Source organism: Embiotoca jacksoni, unplaced genomic scaffold, assembly GCF_022577435.1.
Source record: "Embiotoca jacksoni isolate LCO1_2020_lvr unplaced genomic scaffold, fEmbJac1.0.p SCAF_7, whole genome shotgun sequence".
In the NCBI taxonomy this organism is placed as follows: domain Eukaryota; kingdom Metazoa; phylum Chordata; class Actinopteri; family Embiotocidae; genus Embiotoca; species Embiotoca jacksoni.
This window is the reverse complement of record NW_027185425.1, coordinates 21,456,851-21,477,730: the sequence shown is the minus strand read 5'-3', so window position 1 is coordinate 21,477,730 and position 20,880 is coordinate 21,456,851. Positions and strand designations below refer to the sequence as shown.

General features: G+C 40.8%; 1 protein-coding gene across 1 annotated transcript in view; it reads left to right on the top strand.

Annotated features, from left to right (window-relative positions):
- Positions 1-20,880, top strand: part of col28a1a (collagen, type XXVIII, alpha 1a) — a 36,318-nt gene that overhangs the window by 8,026 nt on the left and 7,412 nt on the right. Inside the window, exons 11-32 of the mRNA XM_069176782.1 lie at positions 3,150-3,203; positions 3,311-3,379; positions 3,506-3,574; positions 4,771-4,839; positions 5,028-5,096; positions 5,185-5,253; positions 5,349-5,417; positions 6,209-6,277; positions 6,385-6,456; positions 7,395-7,463; positions 7,775-7,846; positions 9,237-9,305; positions 11,159-11,227; positions 11,434-11,502; positions 11,584-11,652; positions 11,854-11,922; positions 12,060-12,128; positions 16,938-17,006; positions 17,118-17,198; positions 18,549-18,584; positions 18,684-18,720; positions 19,040-19,594. Coding sequence (XP_069032883.1) covers positions 3,150-3,203; positions 3,311-3,379; positions 3,506-3,574; positions 4,771-4,839; positions 5,028-5,096; positions 5,185-5,253; positions 5,349-5,417; positions 6,209-6,277; positions 6,385-6,456; positions 7,395-7,463; positions 7,775-7,846; positions 9,237-9,305; positions 11,159-11,227; positions 11,434-11,502; positions 11,584-11,652; positions 11,854-11,922; positions 12,060-12,128; positions 16,938-17,006; positions 17,118-17,198; positions 18,549-18,584; positions 18,684-18,720; positions 19,040-19,594 — 1,942 coding nt within the window. The remainder of the gene's footprint in view (positions 1-3,149; positions 3,204-3,310; positions 3,380-3,505; positions 3,575-4,770; positions 4,840-5,027; positions 5,097-5,184; positions 5,254-5,348; positions 5,418-6,208; positions 6,278-6,384; positions 6,457-7,394; positions 7,464-7,774; positions 7,847-9,236; positions 9,306-11,158; positions 11,228-11,433; positions 11,503-11,583; positions 11,653-11,853; positions 11,923-12,059; positions 12,129-16,937; positions 17,007-17,117; positions 17,199-18,548; positions 18,585-18,683; positions 18,721-19,039; positions 19,595-20,880) is intronic.

Genomic DNA, 20,880 nt, shown 5'->3' with positions numbered 1-20,880 from the left:
CTTTGCAGCCCAATCCCAATTTCCACCATCATAGACTTTGAGGGTTTAGGGCAGCCCCACTGTCAAATTGTCAAGTTCCTGCGGGCTCTCAGGCAGACATTTTGAGCCCTTTTAGTCCACCTTCCCCCATGTCTAACTTTGCCTAAGAGAACTAACGACGGTTCATAACAAAATTGGTGACGTATTAAACGTGGTTGTCACGGAGCACAAAGCAAAAAAAAATATATTGTTGCACTATTTGCCCAGCGCAGTATTTCACAGAATGGTGAACCCCTCCACATCTTCATGGCTGCCAGACTCTGCCTCATGGGATGCTCTTTTTATACCCAATAATGTTACCGACCTGTTGCCAGGTAACCTAATTAGTTGTGAGATGTTTCACCAGGTGTCTTTTTTTTTTTAACATTTACGCAACTTTTCCAGTCTTTTGTTGACCCTGTCCCAACTCTTTTGAGACATGTTACTGGCATCAAATTTAAAATGAGCAGATCTTTTTCATTAAATGTCTTTGGTCTACTTGCAGTTAAATATGGGTTTACATGATTCCCAAATCATTGCATTCTGTTTTTATTTACATTTTACACAGCGTCCTAACTTTTTGGGAAACGGGGTTGTACATCTATTTAAGTAATTGTAGTGCGCAGCATCTTCATTGAACGTGACATGGTCAGTAACTTTTACAAAATAGTGAGGAGTTTTAATACGCATAAGAAATCAGCTGAACCAAAATTACTGGAGTGGTTGAATATTTTTCATACAGACTTGAAGCAGGTGGAAACAACTAATCTTGCTCTGTCTAAAGTTCAGAAACATAAAACATGGTATGTTTTTATGTATTCTGTACACAGACAGATGTTTAAAAAGACAAACCAACTGGTTTTAGAAGTTTTTGTGCTGGGACAGTTTTTGTCCGTTTTTGCAGTCAGCTGCAGTGACTGCATCCTCCCAAAAAAAGCAAGGTTACCAGGTTTGCTAACATCGTGCCTAAAGTGAGAACAAAACCAAGAACCTGCACTCACTGATCTGGCATCGTGTGCTAGTTGTCTATCAAGAATTTGTTCCAGCAGGTGACTCATCCACAAACTGTTAGCTAATGACCAATAGAAGTGTTGAAGGGTATATTTCTAAACTTTGGACGGTATCAGGTTAGCTGTTTCCCTCAAATTCCAGTCTTTATGGTAACACAAACCATGTCCTGACTCCAGCTCTGCACTAAACTCACAGACATTGATTCTCACTCTCATAATAAAGTGAATATGTTGAATCAACCTTAAAAAATATTTATCAAAGTGTGGGCTTCATATTGACCTAATGTAGACTAGAATTTCAGTTGGTGTTTGTGCTTTTAAACTGGCCCCGACCTTCAAAGTAGAATTTAAAAGCCTGATATTCATATTATGGAGTAAACCTTTGAAACAGACACGTTTTGGGTGTGTGGTCAAATTGAAAGATTCCTGTGTCCCCCCACATCCGCGCCGAAACAATTAGTGCTGCAGTGAAAGCTACACACTCTGAGGCCATCTCCTGCTCTGCACTTGTGGAATGTGAGTTGTGGATTAGGTCTTATCCCCTTCCTAATGTAGCCTTTCTAAAGCAGGGAATCCAAGCTTGCAATGTTTGGTTGTAGTCTTTGGGCAGACGTGGTCCCAGAGGATTAAGATTTGGGCACATATTATCCATTCCCTCTTCTTAAATGCTTGTTGCCCCTTTCAGCATCAGGAGAGCAACAGCAGCCATCGTCAGAGTCTGACCAAGAGTCTGTCTCCAGTTCCCATGAAATCTACCTATACACACACACACACACACACACACACACACACACACACACACACACACACACACACACACACACACACACACACACCATTGTGAGGAACGCTACACACACTATCAGGGGTTTATTCATGTATCTGTCATAGCACATATTCCCCATCAAAATATTAGCATCCACCAGTCCTTATACAGTCTTAAACAGTATTTTATGTCCGACAGATGATAAATTTGTTTCCGTTTAAAGGACCAGTTGTTTATTTCCTGGAGTTTTCCCTGGTGGAAGCAAGGTGTCACAGAGAGGGGCAATAGTGGTGCCCATAATAGGATCATCTTCCAGGAAAGCATTCATGTTATTGAACTTGTTGGCGAACATGAAAAGTGGTGTAAAACAGGAGTTCTTAATATTTGTCTGTCGAGCACACCTTCAGAAGCCAAAAAAGATCTGGTTTTCATGTGCTCAGTGTCTTCATCAGCTTAGCATATCTTGTTTTATTTCTTAAACTGTGTTAAGCAAATCTTATTAAGTCCTTACCATTGTGTTAACTCCTTGCAGATGAACAATTAACTGACAAGCTCTCTGTTCACAAAGTATTACTTACCTGTTTGCTGCACAATAACCAACATGGAACCTGTATGTTGGCCTCAGCCTGACACCAAATGTTAAATCCATCCAATATGACCATGTTCACTTTAAGAAACTGTCACTGACCAGCACACAGATCAATGTGAAGGAGTGAGCCTAAGTAAATTACTCTTAAAGCTTTCAATGCAATTAATTTATTAACAACAGCAATGTGATCCAAACATCATTCATGTTGTGGTGTTCACAAATAATTTTGAATCAGGAGCTTTGATTGTAAATAATTGACTTCCCAATTAAGCTTCCGTGTGTAAATTGACCGAATCTTTTGTGCATTAATGCCTCAGTGTCACACTCTGTGACCTCGCATGGCTCGTAGATTACTGAACCAGATGAGTAGATGAAAAGGATTTTGAATTGTTTCCTCTTTATGTGTGATTTTATTGCAATTCATGTGTAATTAACCGGAGTGCCTTTTATATTTTATGGCTGAGATCGGCTGTTGCGTCATGACATGCGCCAACTGACACGACACCAGACAGGAGTCTATACTCTTTCTTTCTTTCTTTCTTTCTTTCTTTCTTTCTTTCTTTCTTCTTTTCTTTTCTTTTCTTTTCTTTTCTTTTCTTTTCTTTTCTTTTCTTTTCTTTTCTTTTCTTTTCTTTTCTTTTCTTTTCTTTTCTTTCCTTTTCTTTTCTTTTCTGTCTTTCTTTCTTTTGTCTTTCCATTATATTTTTATATTATTTATGAAATCAATTTTGCTCACTTGCCCTTTTGTGTTTTGCTCCTGTCCCAGGGATCCAGAGGGGCATCGGGAGACCAGGGTGCAGAGGGAGCATCTGGTTCTAAAGTAAGACTGGATCTAGATCTGAAGTCTCAGATATTTCAAACTACTTGGTATGCTCACAAATTAACGATATGGGCAAATCTCTACGTTTATTTTACTCCCCCTTAAAGGGTGAGCGAGGACCAAGGGGTGCACCTGGAGCCCCAGGAGATAACGGCATTGGATTCCCTGGCCCCAAGGTAAATTTAGGTTTAGTTTTATACTTGATTAAAAAAGGTACATTACCTGTCAAAGGGGAGGGGGGGGGGCAGTTCATGTCCTGCCTACTTCAAAGTTTATTCTCTAATCTAAATGTTATTTTTCAGGGTGACAAGGGGAACCAAGGAAGAGCAGGTCCTCCTGGACCAGTGGGTCTGGGTGAACCAGGGATGCCGGTGAGTTAACAACACTGAGTACATATATATTATTGCAGAATGTCCTGTGTTTGTTTAATATAATATAAACATTTAAAATAAAGCCTCATAATTCACTTGACTTCAGTTTTCTTCAGTATTCTTCATATAGATATTTTGTTCCATCCAAAATTACAAAACTTTCACTGTACTTTTAAATGGGTTAAAATACTGTATATAGAATCAAAAAACAGTGGATCATTTCTGTGTTTACTTACTTTGAAAACAGACATTTCTAAAATGATGTATAAATCAGGTTGTTTGGAGAGCTGCAGGGAGCTTGTGCTTTGTGTCGATCCTCCTTTCCCTCAATCTTTACAACAAAGGTTCACAGTGCAAAGTTAGCATGAGTTATGGAGCCACAATTGCCACATTAATGAAAAAAGGTCAGGGTTATCTAAACTGGAATTGTCCTTAAGCAGTGCTTACTTTTCCAGTGGTTCCAATTTTCCATTTTTCAGTTATTCATTTTTATATAATAATTTAAATTATTTGCTTTGCTTCCATATGTCTTAACCTTTCCAAAAGTAAATGTCTAATATTTTTGGATTCATTATTGCTACATTTTGAGAAATACACCAGGTGTAAATAAACTGGAGATATTTTGCTTGAAAACCATCCTGCTTATTCTTTTGTTGTTGTTTTGAACTTCCTTCAAGGTTCTTTCAACCGTTGCAGTTTCAAAACTTTGAAATTTTTTGTCATGAAACAACACAATATCACTTGTTAGGATTGTTTATCCATGATAGTAGTGGTGTCTGAATCGGATTTTCTATTTTAATTTTGGAACCCTTAAACATTTAAAATCAGCTTTATGAAATTTAAATTGTTGAAATCTGGGAAATTTAGATAACGGGATCTAAACCACATAAAGGGCTTTCAATGTAAAATACTCCAATCCGTTTACGTGATCTTTTAATTTCAATGTTAAGACTTTGGTTGCATCTGGAAAAGGTGTTGCATTGACAGGACCAGCGGATCAGTGGATCTGAAATGTTAATACATGTGTACCCACAAGGGGTAAATGTCATTTTTTTGATATAGGTATTTGGTGACTTGACAATTTGATACAAAACAAGAAGTACAGAAATGAAATTGCATTTGTCAATACAATGAAGCAGGTCTTTCAACAATTACATTTGATGAAGTTATTAATATCTTCGTGTTGATGGGTTTAGGGTTCAGCAGGGCCTTCAGGGATTCAAGGGTCTCCAGGGTTCCCAGGTGAGGGACTGCAAGGGCCCAAGGTAAGTTCCATAGAGTGACATAGAGGTTCACTACATTAAGAAAGTTTTTGTAATTATTATTTCTAATTAAGTTTTAAAGTTTAAGAATTAAAGAGACGGTGCGCTCCAATGACCGCTGACTCCTCTGGTTTAATAAAGTGAAGATGTGAAGATTATGGTTGTATGTTTTAACTCTATGTTTCTTACAGGGTGACAGAGGCTACGACGGCCCCAAGGGCAGTCGGGGACCTCCGGGAGTCGGGTACAAAGGTGATAAGGTATGTTATCTGTGACTGAGATTGACAACACATATTGTGTAAAGTGCAAAGCTGTGATACTGTAAAGGTTGACCTGCCTGACCCTCAGGGAAACACAGGAGGCCCAGGGCTGCCAGGTCTAGTGGGATTTCCAGGGGCGGGCATCCAAGGAGAAAAGGCAAGGCTAAGGAAAATGTCCTGGATTTGCTTCCTGTATTTATTCTTTATTTGTGTAACTACAGTTTAAATTCAAATTTTTCTCACTGGCTTTAGGGGGACCAGGGTCCTGCTGGGCCCTCTGGTCCCAGAGGACCTCCGGGACTGGGAATAGTTGGACCAAAGGTTAGTAGCGAAGTATCAGTAGAAAGTTAACACTGTGGATTTTATATTACAGACATTAGTAATACATGGAGAACTTACCAAAGGACTAAAATACAAGTATATAATCGTAAATATTAAATGTGAAATTGCTTAATGCATAAAAAGCCCCTGTGTGAGTGTAATGTATACAATGGTATTAGATTATTAGAACTCATTCATTAAAGGTTCAGTGTGTCGGATTTCAGGGAATCCAATGGCAGAAATTGGATATAATGTTCATAGTGGTGTTTTTATAAGTTTATATCCACCTGGAACTACGAATCATTGTGTTCTCATGACCTTAGAATGAGCCCTTAACATCTAGATGATGTTGTGCCAGGTTGCACCGCCATGTTTCAGTAGCCCAGAACAGTGATTCTAGAGAACATTGAAAAATTTGAAATTCTATTCTGAATTTTACAAGGAGCCAATCAGAGAAGGTAAAATTGGCAAAATCTGATTTTGTTTTTAGTTTACGTGAGCACTCTCTTCATTTTGGATCAGCTGGAGGCCTTTTCAGAGACTAGGACATCTTGATAATAAGCAGTGTCATTTTTTTGGGCACTGCCAGCCAATCAGTTATGTTAACCTGCAGATTTTGAGACTGCAACATCAAGAGGTGAAAAGAGGAAGTTGAACTGCCACAGGAGTCAAATTAAATGACACTTTATTTTCCTTAAGCCATCTTTTGACCACTTGAAAACACTCTTTTCATCTTTTAGTTGTGGCACATCTGATGTGACTTTCATTGTGTTATTTGTGTCGGTTCACAGGGTGACCAGGGGTTCCCCGGAGAGCCTGGACCTCAGGGCGAGAGGGGCATAGGTGAGCCAGGACTAAAGGTAAGACAACCAAACTCTTCTTGAATAACGCTGTTTCAAAAGAATGAGCAGGAGAACCAGATGGGATGCAGTGGATGTTTTGAGTTGATACATCAGTGGTTTTGCAGGGGGGGGCAGGACCTGATGGGGCTGCAGGGATACCTGGCATTCCTGGTGAAGATGGAGCAGTTGGGCCGAAGGTGAGTCTGGAGGTCTGGAGACTGGACTGGACTTTAGTGGAGGTCAAAGATCACACTTTGTAAAATTACAAGACTATACTGAGTGCAGCTTGGTTTAACATAGAGATTGAACTATTCAGAACTTTCTGCATTTTAGAAATAGGTAGTCCTAAAAAGTTGTGCAAAATATGCAAACAATATTTCAGCGGATTTGGTTAGTTACACTGCAACACTACTGCTTCACACCTGGCATTTAACACAATGAGACATGCTTGTTCATTAGAGCCTCATTCTAATATGCTGCCAATTAACCTCCTTATGACATATGTCATGTTTGTCATATTAATTTTTCTACCCAATTTTAATTGTCATAGAAAATTGAAGTGTTCTTGAACAAAAATACAATTAATTATCGCATATTATTGCAATTATTGAATTATATTTTTACTATAACCAGAAGAACCCTAAAGTGAACAGACAAAACAAGAAATGTAACAAAAATAAAAATGTGTGACCCCAATAAGGTCAGTTGTTGATGACATTAAATGCTAATTGGGGTGAACATAAAATTATCCCTTTTTGCATTTTATTTAAGCTGACGTGAACTTTTTTTTTCACACTCACATCACAGAATATGATGTGATTCATCTATTTAGCTTAATGCTGCTGATGCATTTTTATATTTAATATTTTTTACTGTTTTATTTCTTTCCTGTATCAATAAATGCTGGAGCGAACAAATTCCCCCTTGTGGGATTAATAAAGTAACTATCTATCTATCTATCTATCTATCTATCTGTCTGTCTGTCTATCTATCTATCTATCTATCTATCTATCTATCTATCTATCTATCTATCTATCTATCTATCTATCTATCTATCTATCTATCTATCTATCTATCTATCTATCTATCTATCTATCTATCTATCTATCTATCTATATTGTGTTGTTTATAATAGGGAGAGATGGGGTTGCCAGGTCTGCGAGGCCTAGAGGGAGCATCGGGGAAAGGCATCCCTGGAGAAAAGGTAATTTTAAGTAACATGCAGTATTTCTACTCTTCCAGAGGATATCCTTACTGCTGTGTGTTGCTTAAGAGCCCTCATGTGTGAATGATGTCAAATGCAGGCGTGGACGTCAACAGTTAGTCACAATTCACTGTGGTTTAGGTACCAACCTGTACAATGGTATCGTTGCTCTGTTCATAAACACACAACGATGACGAACTGGATCATTGTGTTTATCGGTATTTTCGGAGCAGAGAATAGGAGCTCTCCTTCTTGTTCCAGTATCAGAGGCGCTGAGATGTGTGGCGTCATGTGAATGTGTTCTTCCACAGGGAGACAGAGGTGATCGAGGCTCACGGGGACTTTCAGGGTCTCCAGGCCCGGTTGGACCCGCTGGAGCTAAGGTATGTTAAATACAGTTCCTGTCAGGGTCACGTCTTCTTGCTGTAGCATAGTTAAGATAGTTGCCACAGCAACACAAAGGTTTAAGATCGGGTCACATTTAATGGGCGAATGTTTTTTTGAGGGTTTAAAGTAAAGCTTCGAGTAATGAAGGGGTTGTCCCACAGGACCACTCATAGTGTCCACTTTTAAAGACCACAGTCAAGCTACAGATCCGAGAATACCTAAGAGATACCTGCTGAAAATGATTCAGGTTAGAGCAGTGAGACTGAACCAGTACAGTGACCTGAAAGATGCTAAAATGCTACATATAACTAATGGGGCGTGCAGAGTCAGGTCATAATTGGTGGGATTGCTAAACAAGCAATCGTACTATACGTTCTTCATTTCGGCCATAATCTTTATTTGTATTATTTTGTGTTTTTTGACACCGAACTAGTGCCGCACCGTTCGTCGTAGAAACGTCATTGATGCGGCAAAACGACCGGCTCGTTTGTGTAACGAGGAATTGAATGAAGAGAATGTTGGAATCCTCTGAAATGGCCTCGGCTTTGAGCTGTTACCACGTCGGCATACTTTCACCTGGAGACACCATTCAAACTTTCAACAAGCCACTAACGCCTCATCCCTTACCGTATTATACAGCTTTTCTCTATCTTTCCATAAAGTGATAAAGTCAACGTTGTATCTTGGATTTGCAGATCAGACGCGACAGACTCTGAACAACAACCACATTAGCTTTCTTGCTAAAGCTTCCTTACTATCTAAATTACAAACACACATGGTGTCCTGCATGTTACCTTGTTGAACAAACCACCAAACAACAACGTAATAAAACAACGTAATAATCGTAGCTGAATATGTCTTTCGGCTCCGTCTAAATGCTGCTGTGCTCCAGACTCTTCAACATCACAAACTGTTTCCTGTGTCTCCTGTTTCCTGTGTCTCCTGTTTCCTGTGTCTCCTGTTTCCTGTGTCTCCTGTTTCCTGTGCTGTAGACCTGTTATCAGTCACAGACAGCACAGCCCCTCGAGCTGGCTGAGACGACGAGGAGATGTTCTGATGTTTCTAGCAATAAAAAGCAAATGATCAAAATGGGTCATGCTGTTTTGAATCCTGATGATGTATAATTCAAAAATATTTACGGATATTTTGTAATTTCTTATCTTGTGCACTTGTTTTATCAAATATTTACATTTAAACGGTCACAATTTAAGAATGAACGTGAGAAGAAACATGGCCTATTTCCAGCTTGATGCAAAATGTTGGTTAAGAATCTTTTCTGATTTCTTTTGGAATCTCCTAAAGCTTGTGCACTCTGCTTGAGAAAAGGCGTGAGAAATGTTTACTCTGTTTGCATTTCCACGACATTTTACTGACTCTTCTGCTCAGGGAGAGCCTGGCAGCCCTGGAATGACGGGCCTACCTGGACCTGCTGGGCGTGGTGTACCAGGACCAAAGGTGAGGACACCCAGTCAGCCGGTGACTCTTTCACACACACTCATTCACAAACAGACCCTCTGAGTGACGAGCTCCGTCCTGATCATTTTCATTCATTTAAACTTGAGTGCAGTAGGCAGATGAGAGCACTCTATGCTAGAACATTCTACTCATCAACTTCATTGCTGTGAAGGTGCCACTGAGAATGAATCCAACAAGACAGAAGATAAAAGCAGTTTATGAAGCTCTTTAGGAGGATGAAGTGACGACACTTCCAAAGGTCCATTGGATGCGGCAGGCTCACTTCCTGTCTCACCATGACCTCATACTTACTGTCATCTTCTATGCAATGAGTGCTCACAATCAACCTTTCAGTTGGAGTTACTTTTACTTATGTGGATGTAAAATCATGTTCCTTCCCTCAGTGAGTGAAATGTGATGTTTGTGTGATCACTGTACAAAACAAGACACTTATTTAATTTGGTAGCTTCATTTCCAAAAGTTAGAAAAAGGTAAGCATGCTGGGAAATGGTCATTTGTTTATCCAATGTCCTATCACAATAGTCATGAGGAGGGGGTGTCATGAGGAGGTGTCATGAGGAGGTGGTGTCATGAGGAAGTGGTGTCATGAGGAGGTGTCATGAGGGGGTGTCATGAGGAGGAGGTGTCATGAGGAGGAGGTGTCATGAGGAGAAGGTGTCATGAGGAGGTGGTGTCATGAGGATGGGGTGTCATGAGGAGGAGGTGTCATGAGGAGGTGGTGTCATGAGGAGGAGGTGTCATGAGGAGGAGGTGTCATGAGGAGGTGGTGTCATGAGGAGGATGTTTCATGAGGAGGAGGTGTCATGAGGAGGAGGTGTCATGAGGAGGAGGTGTCATGAGGAGGTGGTGTCATGAGGAGGTGGTGTCATGAGGAGGAGGTGTCATGAGGAGGTGGTGTCATGAGGAGGAGGTGTCATGAGGGGGAGGTGTCATGAGGAGGAGGTGTCATGAGGAGGTGGTGTCATGAGGAGGAGGTGTCATGAGGGGGAGGTGTCATGAGGCCCACGTTTAGCACGATTTGATTCAAACGATGTATAAAGGAAGTCTCTTATTTGACTTCAACGTAAGATGAGATTTATTATTACAACACATCACATTTTAATACGGTCTACCTAATTACTCAGAGAGAGAGGTGGAGAAGAGTGAGAGAGAGGTGAAGGAGGTGGAGAAGAGTGAGAGAGAGGGGTGAGGGACATAGAGGAGTAGAGAGAGAGTGTCCGCATATTCACTTAAGTCTCAAAGTCAAACTTTTGATCAATGTCACACTGTTAGCAGGATCATCAGAGAACCTTGTAGCAGGGTTTATCGTTAGGAATCACAACGTCCATGTTTTGTTCTGATAGCTGGTGAGTTTTTGGTGACGTATGACCACGAGGGAGACGTGGATGTATTGGAGCAGTTGTGACCCAAAAGAGATTAAAAGGGATGTCTTGTGGTTTTCGGCTGGCAGGATTTCCTATTTCAAGATCTCCTATTTCAGGATCTCCAAAGTGACGTGTTTTATACACCTAAAAGGATGTGGATATCACTATATGTCACTTGTGGCAGAAGGTATGAGTTTTTACGAGGTAAAATGGTGATAAAGAAGGCCCAGAGCAATTTCACAAAAGCTCATCATGACGTGGGGGTTAAGAATTGGGAAAGGTGCATCCAGGGTCAAATGAGATAACGGGTGGGGAGATGTGGGTCTGGCACTTTGTGAAGGATACTTCAAAGTGGGTTCGCTACAAACCTCTGACCATCAACATATTGACTACAAGAACCAGAATCATTTTTTTTAAATACATTTCAATAAATGTAGTGACTTTGTTGCTCACTTGTCTAAATAACAGGGAGATCCTGGGCCTGTTGGACCAACTGGACCTATTGGAGAACCTGGAGTTGGAATCATTGGGCCCAAGGTACCATGAACACACATGACACACCAGTATATCAGACCTCAGTGCACTGTGTAATCAAGAAGGAAGTGCATGTCATTACACCATTTTCTTTTGTGAAAAGGGACTTTTCTGCTTCTTTTATAATGCAGAGTGTTAATTTATCTTACAATCAGTGTGCAATAGAACATGTTCCTGTATTCTGACTGCTCTCCGCCATCCTTCTTCAGGGAAATAAAGGAAATAGTGGACCAGTGGGGCCACCAGGGATGAAGGGAGACGGCCTGCCCGGACCACAGGTAGAGTAGTACAGATTGAGGGTACAGTTGAATGGCCTTTGTATTCAGTTTGTAAATGAACATCCCTTCCTTCATTGTTAGGGTCTCCCTGGCTTACCAGGAGTACAAGGAGAGATGGGGCCTGAAGGGAAAGGACTACCTGGACCGAAGGTGAGTGTTATTTTAGGAATTCATGAGGTGGATAAAAGTCTTCAGACGGATGTTTGCTGTGGCTGATGGGACAGGTCATGCCATTCAACATACCAAAGGGAGAAAGGACAAAGACTTGACAACATGAAGAACCAAGAAGTAGACGGGTTTAATAAGATGCAAAGGAAATGAAAAGGTTTTTTTTTCTCTTTTATCTGTTAGGGTGACCGAGGCTTACCGGGCATCTCTGGGCCATCAGGTCCTCCTGGAATCGGACTTTATGGACTGAAGGTCAGTTTGTATGTATACAGGATGAAGGAATTTCTGTTGTCTTCATAAACAATTTCCTCTGTATATCATAACTACATTATGCCGTCTACCTTGTAGCCATATACGCTGACAGTTGCTCTATGGGATTGTGTTTCCAGGGATCTACAGGGCAGCCTGGTCCACTCGGTCTGCCAGGGCCTCCAGGAGAGGGCATCCCAGGACCAAAGGTAGGCAAGAAAGACGCCTGGTAGTGCTGGTGTATCAACAGTCAAGACAATTGGATCTCAAATTTATACCAGCTGTATTATGTTATTTACCAAGGATGCCTTAGGTACTTCTGTTTGAGCTGATAGTGTTCCCTTGTCTTGAATTAAAAGGATGTGTGTTGTCCCTTCTTGAGTCATTAGTTGTCTTGTGCTGTAACTTCAGATTAATCAATCTGTGTTGTTTCACTCCATGTATAGGCCTTTAAAGCTGTAAATTGTAAGACTTAAATACAATTTCTTTATAAATTCACTGTAACGTCCAGCAGTCTGGCCTCAGTTCAGTGTTACGCTGAAATCTGCAACACATCAGTTGGTTCGGTTGGTTTGGTTCAGGGATGAGGAGGGAAGATAAGAATGAGGTCACAGAATCTGATGGGGGACAGGTTTCAGTGTAAAACCGCCTCCAAGAGTTTCTGCAGTTTGGCAAGAGAGAGATATGTGCCCCACTGTCTGGAAAAAAGTGATCTATGACCCCGAAACCCCGCCCTCTTTTTTGACTTCCTCCAGTCATGTACCCCGTTTGATCTTGGCAGGTGTACTTTGATGAAAGATTTATGACATGCAATAAACTATTTAATTACCATGGGAAAGGAAGGAAGAAGGAAGGAAGGACCCTTTGATCTTAGCTGACCTTAGCCACCATACACGCTATCCCCCGATCACGTGACCCTGAGGTAGAGTTTGTAAACGAACCAATGAGACTGGGGTGGAGTAGGTTGGCTTGGATGAATGGATTCATACGGTCAAAATGAAGTCGTCGCTCTATGCACTGCCATGACAACAGATAACTACAAATGAAACCATCCAAGTCTCTGATTAACTCATCCATTGGCCCAGAATTAAACAATGTCCATGTAAGCACTGTTTATCAAACATTTAGGGTATTGTGTCAGACAGTCAGCCTTCAACCACAGAGCACACAGATCTTTGGAAGTCACCAAGTTAATGACAGCAGTCAAAGCACAAGTGGAACATACTGAGCCAGCAACTACAGTGCTATTCAATTGTCCAGCCTTTTTCCAGTTCAGCTTCACTGGACTCTCCATAAGTCTTCTGTCTCTAGCTTTTCTTATCTTACCTTGAAACCCTTCCCACAGAGATTTACACCTGAAACAGCAAACATTCCAACAGTTATTAGGTTTAAAATGTTCACTTCTGCACAGTTATACTTACTTTAAATGGACAGTAATGGATATTTGTCACTTTGTGTTATGACAACATTTTGTAACCGTAAACTGTAAGTAACACATTAAGTCACCACAAGCATGAGAGACATTAAGACATCAATTTCCTTCATTGCACACGTTATCTGAACATGTCACGATGCAGAGTACACTTCTGCATGCTGCCACAAATTATGCTCTCTGTTTATGACAGTTGACGTAAAACAAAGAAGCCAAGTATAGTTCAGTATAGCCGATACCAATCAGTTAAATAAATGCTTTGATGACACTGATATCAATCTTGGAGATCAGCTCAGGATGTCAGTCACATCACTCAACCTCAGCCAACATGATACAGAGGACCAAAACAACTCCCTCATTTCCTGGTGTGAACTTCTTGAAAGCAGCGACCTGCTCTGTTTCATTAACTCCTTTTTGGTGTTTTGTGGGATTTGAATATTCATGTTTAACTGCTTCACAATCAGCTAGTTGCTACCAGTGCATCTGCAACAGCTTCGATCTCACACTCAGTGATTTGCTACCCTCTGGTCACATAGCATAGGCAAATTTAAACAAGCTGTTTGAAGAAAAATGAAACACAATCTGTAATTTTAACTTGATTTAAAAATAAGATCCAATAAATACAAAATATTCCAGTGCCTGGTGAGGCCTTCCCAATAGGAGTCCCACTGTTCAAATGCTGAGCTGCTGCAGACCGTCTCGCACTCTCCCACACCCATGAGCTGATCCCTATACCCGTCCACCTCCTTCCCCCCATCCCCGATCCCCACAGTGCTGTCCCCACAGGGGCTCCGCCGGTGGCTCATGTCCCCACAGGGCTTCCGCCAGTGACTCATGTCCCCACAGGGCCTCCGCCGGTGGCTCATGTCCTCACAGGGCCTCCGCCGGTGGCTCATGTCCTCACAGGGCCTCCGCCGGTGGCTCATGTCCCCACAGGGCCTCCGCTGGTGGCTCATGTCCCCACAGCTTAGTGTGATCACTTTTAGGACTATAGGTTTACACAGTTTAAAAAACACAAAACACATTTGTACTTTCCAGTCGCACACTGGATCATTGCCCTTTTGTAGACCAGTTTTTATTGCACAGAAAAAGATTGATAAATGTTATTAATACAACACAGCTAATAATCTATGTATCTTCCCCCAGATTATGTAGCTTTGTTTTAACAGCTTCCTGTTTACTTTTTACAGCGCTGCACGTCTGCAATTTCATTTGAGTGTCAGAATTCTCGGTGTGTAATTGTGTTCAATGTATTCAAAAATTTCACCGAGCAATAAAAATAAAGTAGTAAATTACTGTGAAACTGGGGGCTTCTGTGAGACCAGGCATCCCCCTAGCAAAGCCTAGATGATAAACTAATATTCCTCCAGGTAAAGCGGTATCACAGTGTGTAGTAATGCAGTTATTATCCAGATATCAGCATAATTGTGGTAACAATAGATGTTCCATAGGGCAAAAGCATTTTGACTACTAACGGCCTACTATTAATTTTGAAAGGTAATGAAATGTAATCTTCAAGCCTTTGGTGCAAATCCCTGTGAGAGAGGAATGCCCCTCAGCTTGATCAATATGTTCAGGCTGAGAAAGTTTCTTCATGAAATTCATTTCCTGATAAAGAAAGTTTAGAAATCAATTTGTGGTTATTGTTAATTTCAGATAAAGTACATTGTGGTGTAGTCGCATGCTGCATATGCAGACATTTATAATCATTGCCCAAAGGTATTCTTGAATAAAAATTAATGGGTTGTTTAACTGGAATTTCCCCCAAAATCAAACAAACTGATTTTTGCATTTAGAGCTAGTGGTTTGCAGATATAGTTTGTATTCTTGACCTTGGAAAGAGTTTATTTACCCCCCAAAACAAAACCCAAGTTAGCTAAAGGTTTGCTTACTTGTTTTTCTATAAGCTTCCAAATGCATGTCATGGTCTTTGTCAGCAAACTGTAATGTACAAGCATGTATAAGTCATTCAAGGGTTTTTCCTTAACTTTTGCCTTTTTTTCTACACTGTAGAAAAATACTGAAGACATTTAAAACTAATATAGATTTCTTCTGAAATCTACTTTTCAGCTGTATGGCTACACACTTACAGAAATAAGTAATGCTCACCACAAATACATTTAGAAATCCCTTCTACTGGTACTTTTAATACTTTGATACAGATTGAATTTGTATGGTATGTACTGCTTCCAAGAAACAGCTGTAAGCACAGACTAAATTCAGACACTGAAAATGTCTCCTGACTTCTCCCTTCTACTTGATTTTATCTATCACCAAACCATCCGTATAAATGGAAACAGTAGAACCTCAAATAATGTTAGAAAGTAGCTTTTTGATCCCAACCATCTTTTGAGCTCAATCCAGTTGCATTTTATGCACAACACAATCAGACTTCTTTTGTCGGCTCGGCTCTACTCAAATATTGAAGCACTAAGGTTTAGATGATGAGGAGAGAGAAAGTTATTCAGCATATGAGAATCCAGAGTTCTGCTACAGGTACAGACCTGTACTGAGCCGGCCAAAGCAGGGTAAAAGAGCTAAGGACAATTATTTGACTTTTTATATCAGTGTTACTCACCTTCGACCATGAACATGAAATGGGAGGTCCTATTCATATTATATCTTAAGGATTTATTGATAATCAACGGCATTGAGAATTTTGTTTGCATTTGAAATTGTCCAAACAAGGTCGGTACGCCTAGTTTGTCTGCAAAATAAAAAGACCTGTGTTCTGTAGATAGATGACGAGCTCGTCATGTGAGCTTTTGTATCTGGTCTGACCGGTGTATCAACAAAAAGCAAACTAAACACTGTCAGTAATGTTATACAGAGCTGTACTGTGTAAAGAAACTCAGCGATGAATTCATCAGCTGGTCCGGACCAATAGCAACACGCTCTCATGCGCAGTTTGAATCACAGACACACAAAGGGAAAAAGACCAACAGCAATGGAAAAGAACTATGAAAATGTTAAATTTTTGCTGGTTCACCGCTGTGCAGTTGTGGCAGCTCACAGGGATGAGTCTCCGTATGACCGATGGTCAGAACACCGCTGACGTGATACTGTCAGGTGCCTTTAAGAGCCATCACTACACAGCAACCGTTAGCATTAACAGCTGTTTACTCACCAGACACTTAGCGAGTTCAGCTTCGAACTTTGTTCCTTTACTCTCCAACAGTTGTCTCTCCAGCGGAGGATGTTAGCTCTTGTTCTGCTTCTGGTTCACCAGGAGTTTCACTCATCGTTGTGTTTACACTTCCATTCATCGGAACTAGAAGTTCAAATACACTACTTTTTCTTCTGATGTTGGAATGAGGCAGACTTTACAGGGACTCACTGAACCATCTTGTGGTACAAAGTTGTATTACGACACATGGCAAGCTAATGCTTGCAGGTTAGCATGCTAACATCGGTAGATATCTCTGCAACAAATACTTTGACATCAATGACAAAACATCAACACGGCTATTTTTACTCATACTGTGGATAGGTTTAATACATTTTTGAATTTTTTAAACTAAACATTGGGCAGATATGCTGATGACACCCTTGTTCCTTTTACCAATTCACCCATCTTTGTTACCAGGGAGAGCCTGGGTTTCAGGGACCCATTGGCCCTCGGGGGACATCAGGGGATGGTCTTCCTGGAGAGAAGGTACAAACAAGTCAGCTGATGTGAGGATGATTGTATGACCTGTTACATATTGTCTTCAATTACCAGTGCTCCAAATTTGCTGTCGTAAAAAGTGCTTTCACACACATTTAGGGTGATCGAGGCATTCCTGGAGACAAGGGAAAGAAAGGAGACAAGGGAGACTATGGAGAACCTGGATCACCTGGATCAATGGTAATGTAGCATGTTCCACCCTGTATAACAATGTCATAAATACTGCTGAAGTAGTGTTAAAGTCAACATTGTAACGCCAACTTAGGTGGTTGAACTAAATGTACTTAAAGGTCTAAAAAGCACATTTATACTCAAATGCCTATACTCTTATGCCTAATGTTAGCTCCACATATCATCTATATACATGTCAAATTCGGTAGTTGTGTTCTTCCCAGGCTCGGCTGCAGTCAACCTGAATTAATGCTCGTTACACTGGATTGCAAAAGTCACATTCTCTCAAAACACTCCTGCAGCCAACGTACTACTGCACAGGTCGTCAATATATTCGGTCCCAAATGACACAAGAAGCTGTGGGGCAGGCACCAACTTTAATGATGATGGTTCGCATCAAATTGTCAGTGACACAAATTTGGACTTTTTTTTTTTTTTTTTTACACCTAAGTAGGTAAAAGCATATTATCGACTGTCTTAATGTAGGAAATGACTCATCATGTTGGTGAGCTCCAGAAGTGTCCTACTCATGCAGTTACAGGAGTCCAGGCTGAAACTTATGAATGCGCACGGTACCATAGATGTTCGTTGATGAATGTCATCTTATTAAAAGGTTTTGGCAAAAATACAATTATTATTAGTGGACTTTGTAAAGGATACAATGAAAAGCACATCCTGTTTATTAAACCTCACAACAGGAAAATGCCGCGATACGAGAGATGATTTTTAGGTCTTAAAAATAATAAATCAAAGTGTGTGAATCACAAGATGTGGAGAATTCACATACATTTTTTTCCACTTAGTGTCAAAATATGGCAAATCAAGCTGCATTCATGCATAATCACACATCTCTTTATCTTAATATGTATCTATATGTTTTTTTTTATTACTGATGCAAATTTAAAGTTTGCAATGAATGTCAGCTGATAACGAAATGGATCAGAGCATCCTTTACATGAGGTCACCATTAAGTTGTGTTAGAGAAATTACTCAGAGGCTGGATTCAAAATCAAACATATCGGACATTTATTCTTGCAAGAAGGAGCAAATACATGTACACTCAAAGAAAGATGTCCAGCATTGCTCAACGTCTCTCCTCCATAGGGCAGCTTTTATACTGTGTGACAAGCAGTTGACAGTCACCCCCACTCCCTTTAGATCTAAGTTCAGTTGTAGGTCACAAGATAAGGACATATGGACATCGTCTAGTAGACGTCGTAAAAGACGTTGTAAATGAGACACTAGGAACTTCTCAAGCCACAGGCAAAGAAAATAAAACTCATCTTATTTTCTTTCCATCAAGTTATCTTGCCCAAACACGTTATTATTCTACTTCCTGACCTGAGTTTAACCTTACAGGGGAGGTCTGGAGAAAAGGGGGGACCAGGGCTGACAGTGAGTAACTGACTGACAGAAATCCCACTAAACTGTATGTTTTAACGATGAAAACAAAGACCTTAATTTTTTTGGCTGCTTTTGTTCTTTGATACACAGAGAGAAGAAGTCATCAGGATAATTAAGGAAATCTGTGGTATGTTTTATTGTTTTAAAGCAGTATAGTCTTCAATCATTTGTCATCTTTTTGTGTTGCTTATTTAGAGGCAAATGTTTCTGATAAATGAGAATTAGGTTGACATTTTTTTGAAACAACATAGATCATACTCAGGACATCAACTTAAGCAGGAAGTGAAATGAAATATTGAAGTGTATTCAGTTCCATTAAATGACAATATAAGCTGCTCAGAGATGGTACTGGTTGCAAAGATTTTTTTTTAACTCTTATTCTGGTTTTTGTACCCACTCATGTAGTTTTTTTAATGCCCAATTTATCTATTCCATTTGTTGCCCAGGCTGTGGTCTCAAGTGCAGTGACAGCCCTCTGGAGCTGGTGTTTGTGATTGACAGCTCAGAGAGTGTGGGTCCAGAAAACTTTGAGGTGGTGAAGGACTTCGTGAACGCTCTTATCGACCGGCTGACGGTGAGCCGAGAAGCGAGCCGGATAGGGGTGGTGCTGTACAGCCACGTGGACATGGTGGTGGTCAGCCTGCAGCAACAGTCCAGCCAGGAAGATGTTAAGGCCGTCATCAGGAAAATGCCGTACCTGGGCGAGGGCACCTTCACGGGCAGCGCCATCCATCGAGCCAACCAGCTGTTCCGGGCCGCTCGGCCCGGTGTGAGGAAAGTGGCGCTGGTTTTAACGGACGGTCAGGCTGACCCGCGTGATGTGATGCAGTTCGAAGAAACAGCCGCAGTGGCCCATGCAGAAGGAATTGAGATGTTTGTTATAGGAGTGGTGAACAAGACCGACCCTCTGTATGAAGACTTCCAGGCTGAGATGACGGTTATTGCCTCTGATCCTGATGAAGAGCATGTCTACCTCATTGATGACTTCAGGGCACTCCCCAGTAAGCAAAAACACAACGTTGGCATGTTGACACAACTATTAACAAACTGGTCTATACTCAACCGCTTTACTACAACATAATGTGAACCCTTGAAATTTTACTGATGCACTTTGCACCAAAACTCAATTTAAAATTGAAATGAAATTTGAGCTCACAGACATCACACTCAGCTGCTGGTGTTTATATTATTCTGTCTGTCTTGTGTTACCATTATCTCTGCTCATCCAATCCAATGTTCTGGCTTCTCATTACCAGCTGCAGGGGATTAAGTTTGACTTTTCATGGTGGAGATTCACAATGATGTATAAAAGCACAAGCTATACAAAAATGACCTACTTATGCCTTGTTTCATACCTCTCACCTGAAAGCCTTGCGGCCGCTGCCATCACTGCTACTGCTGTTCATACGCCCCTGCAAAGCCCCTCCTCCCCCCAACACAAACCCTGGGGGCTCTAATTAAAATTCATAACTTTCCACTCTTGGCCATGCTGAGCTGGGTGTTCCTTGTGGTGAGTGAGATTCACATTAATTCCCTCCACGTGACATGACTGTCATCTGACAGTTTGGCTCATAATGTTTCATCCACATTGTTCCTGTACTCTTGGAAAACTGTCTCTTCTCATGTTTCTTTAGCCTAACTGTCAGTATGTAGCAGGAATAAGACAGACATGTAGGAACTATACAGAAACCCTGTAAAAAAAAGGAGTGAAAATGGGAAGAAACATGCTTATGGATAAAGGAACAATGCGTCTTTGTATTGTCAAACACGGACTGAGATACAAATTCTCACCCATTCCATTTGACAAACACACTAAGGGCCCTATTTCTGTAACCAGTGCAGGTTTAGCAGTGAAAGTGGCTGTTTTCTGCACTTTTTTGTAGATCAACGTGAACCCGGCTGCTCAGAGATGAGCAGAATGATGCAACAGGATGTAGAGATGTGCAGTGCAGTTTAGGTGTCAAATTTGTGCCTCCGCCAGCTCAAACCAGGTTTAAAGTGCAGTGTAGTCAGTGGAGGGCTATTTCATGGCATCAGTGGGCAGAGCGTGGACACATGAACAGACCTGTCTAAAATCCCACAGACTGGTTTGGTGGATGTTCTACATATTTAATCCTAATTACATAAATAATTACAATAACATTTTTTTTTTAATACAACCTACAAATGAGTTGCAATTAAATTAAATATAAAGGGGTAACAATTTAAATCCTTTTGATCTACTCATCTGGTTCAGTAATCACAGAGTGATACTGAGTCATTTTATGCACAAAAGACAACTTTCACA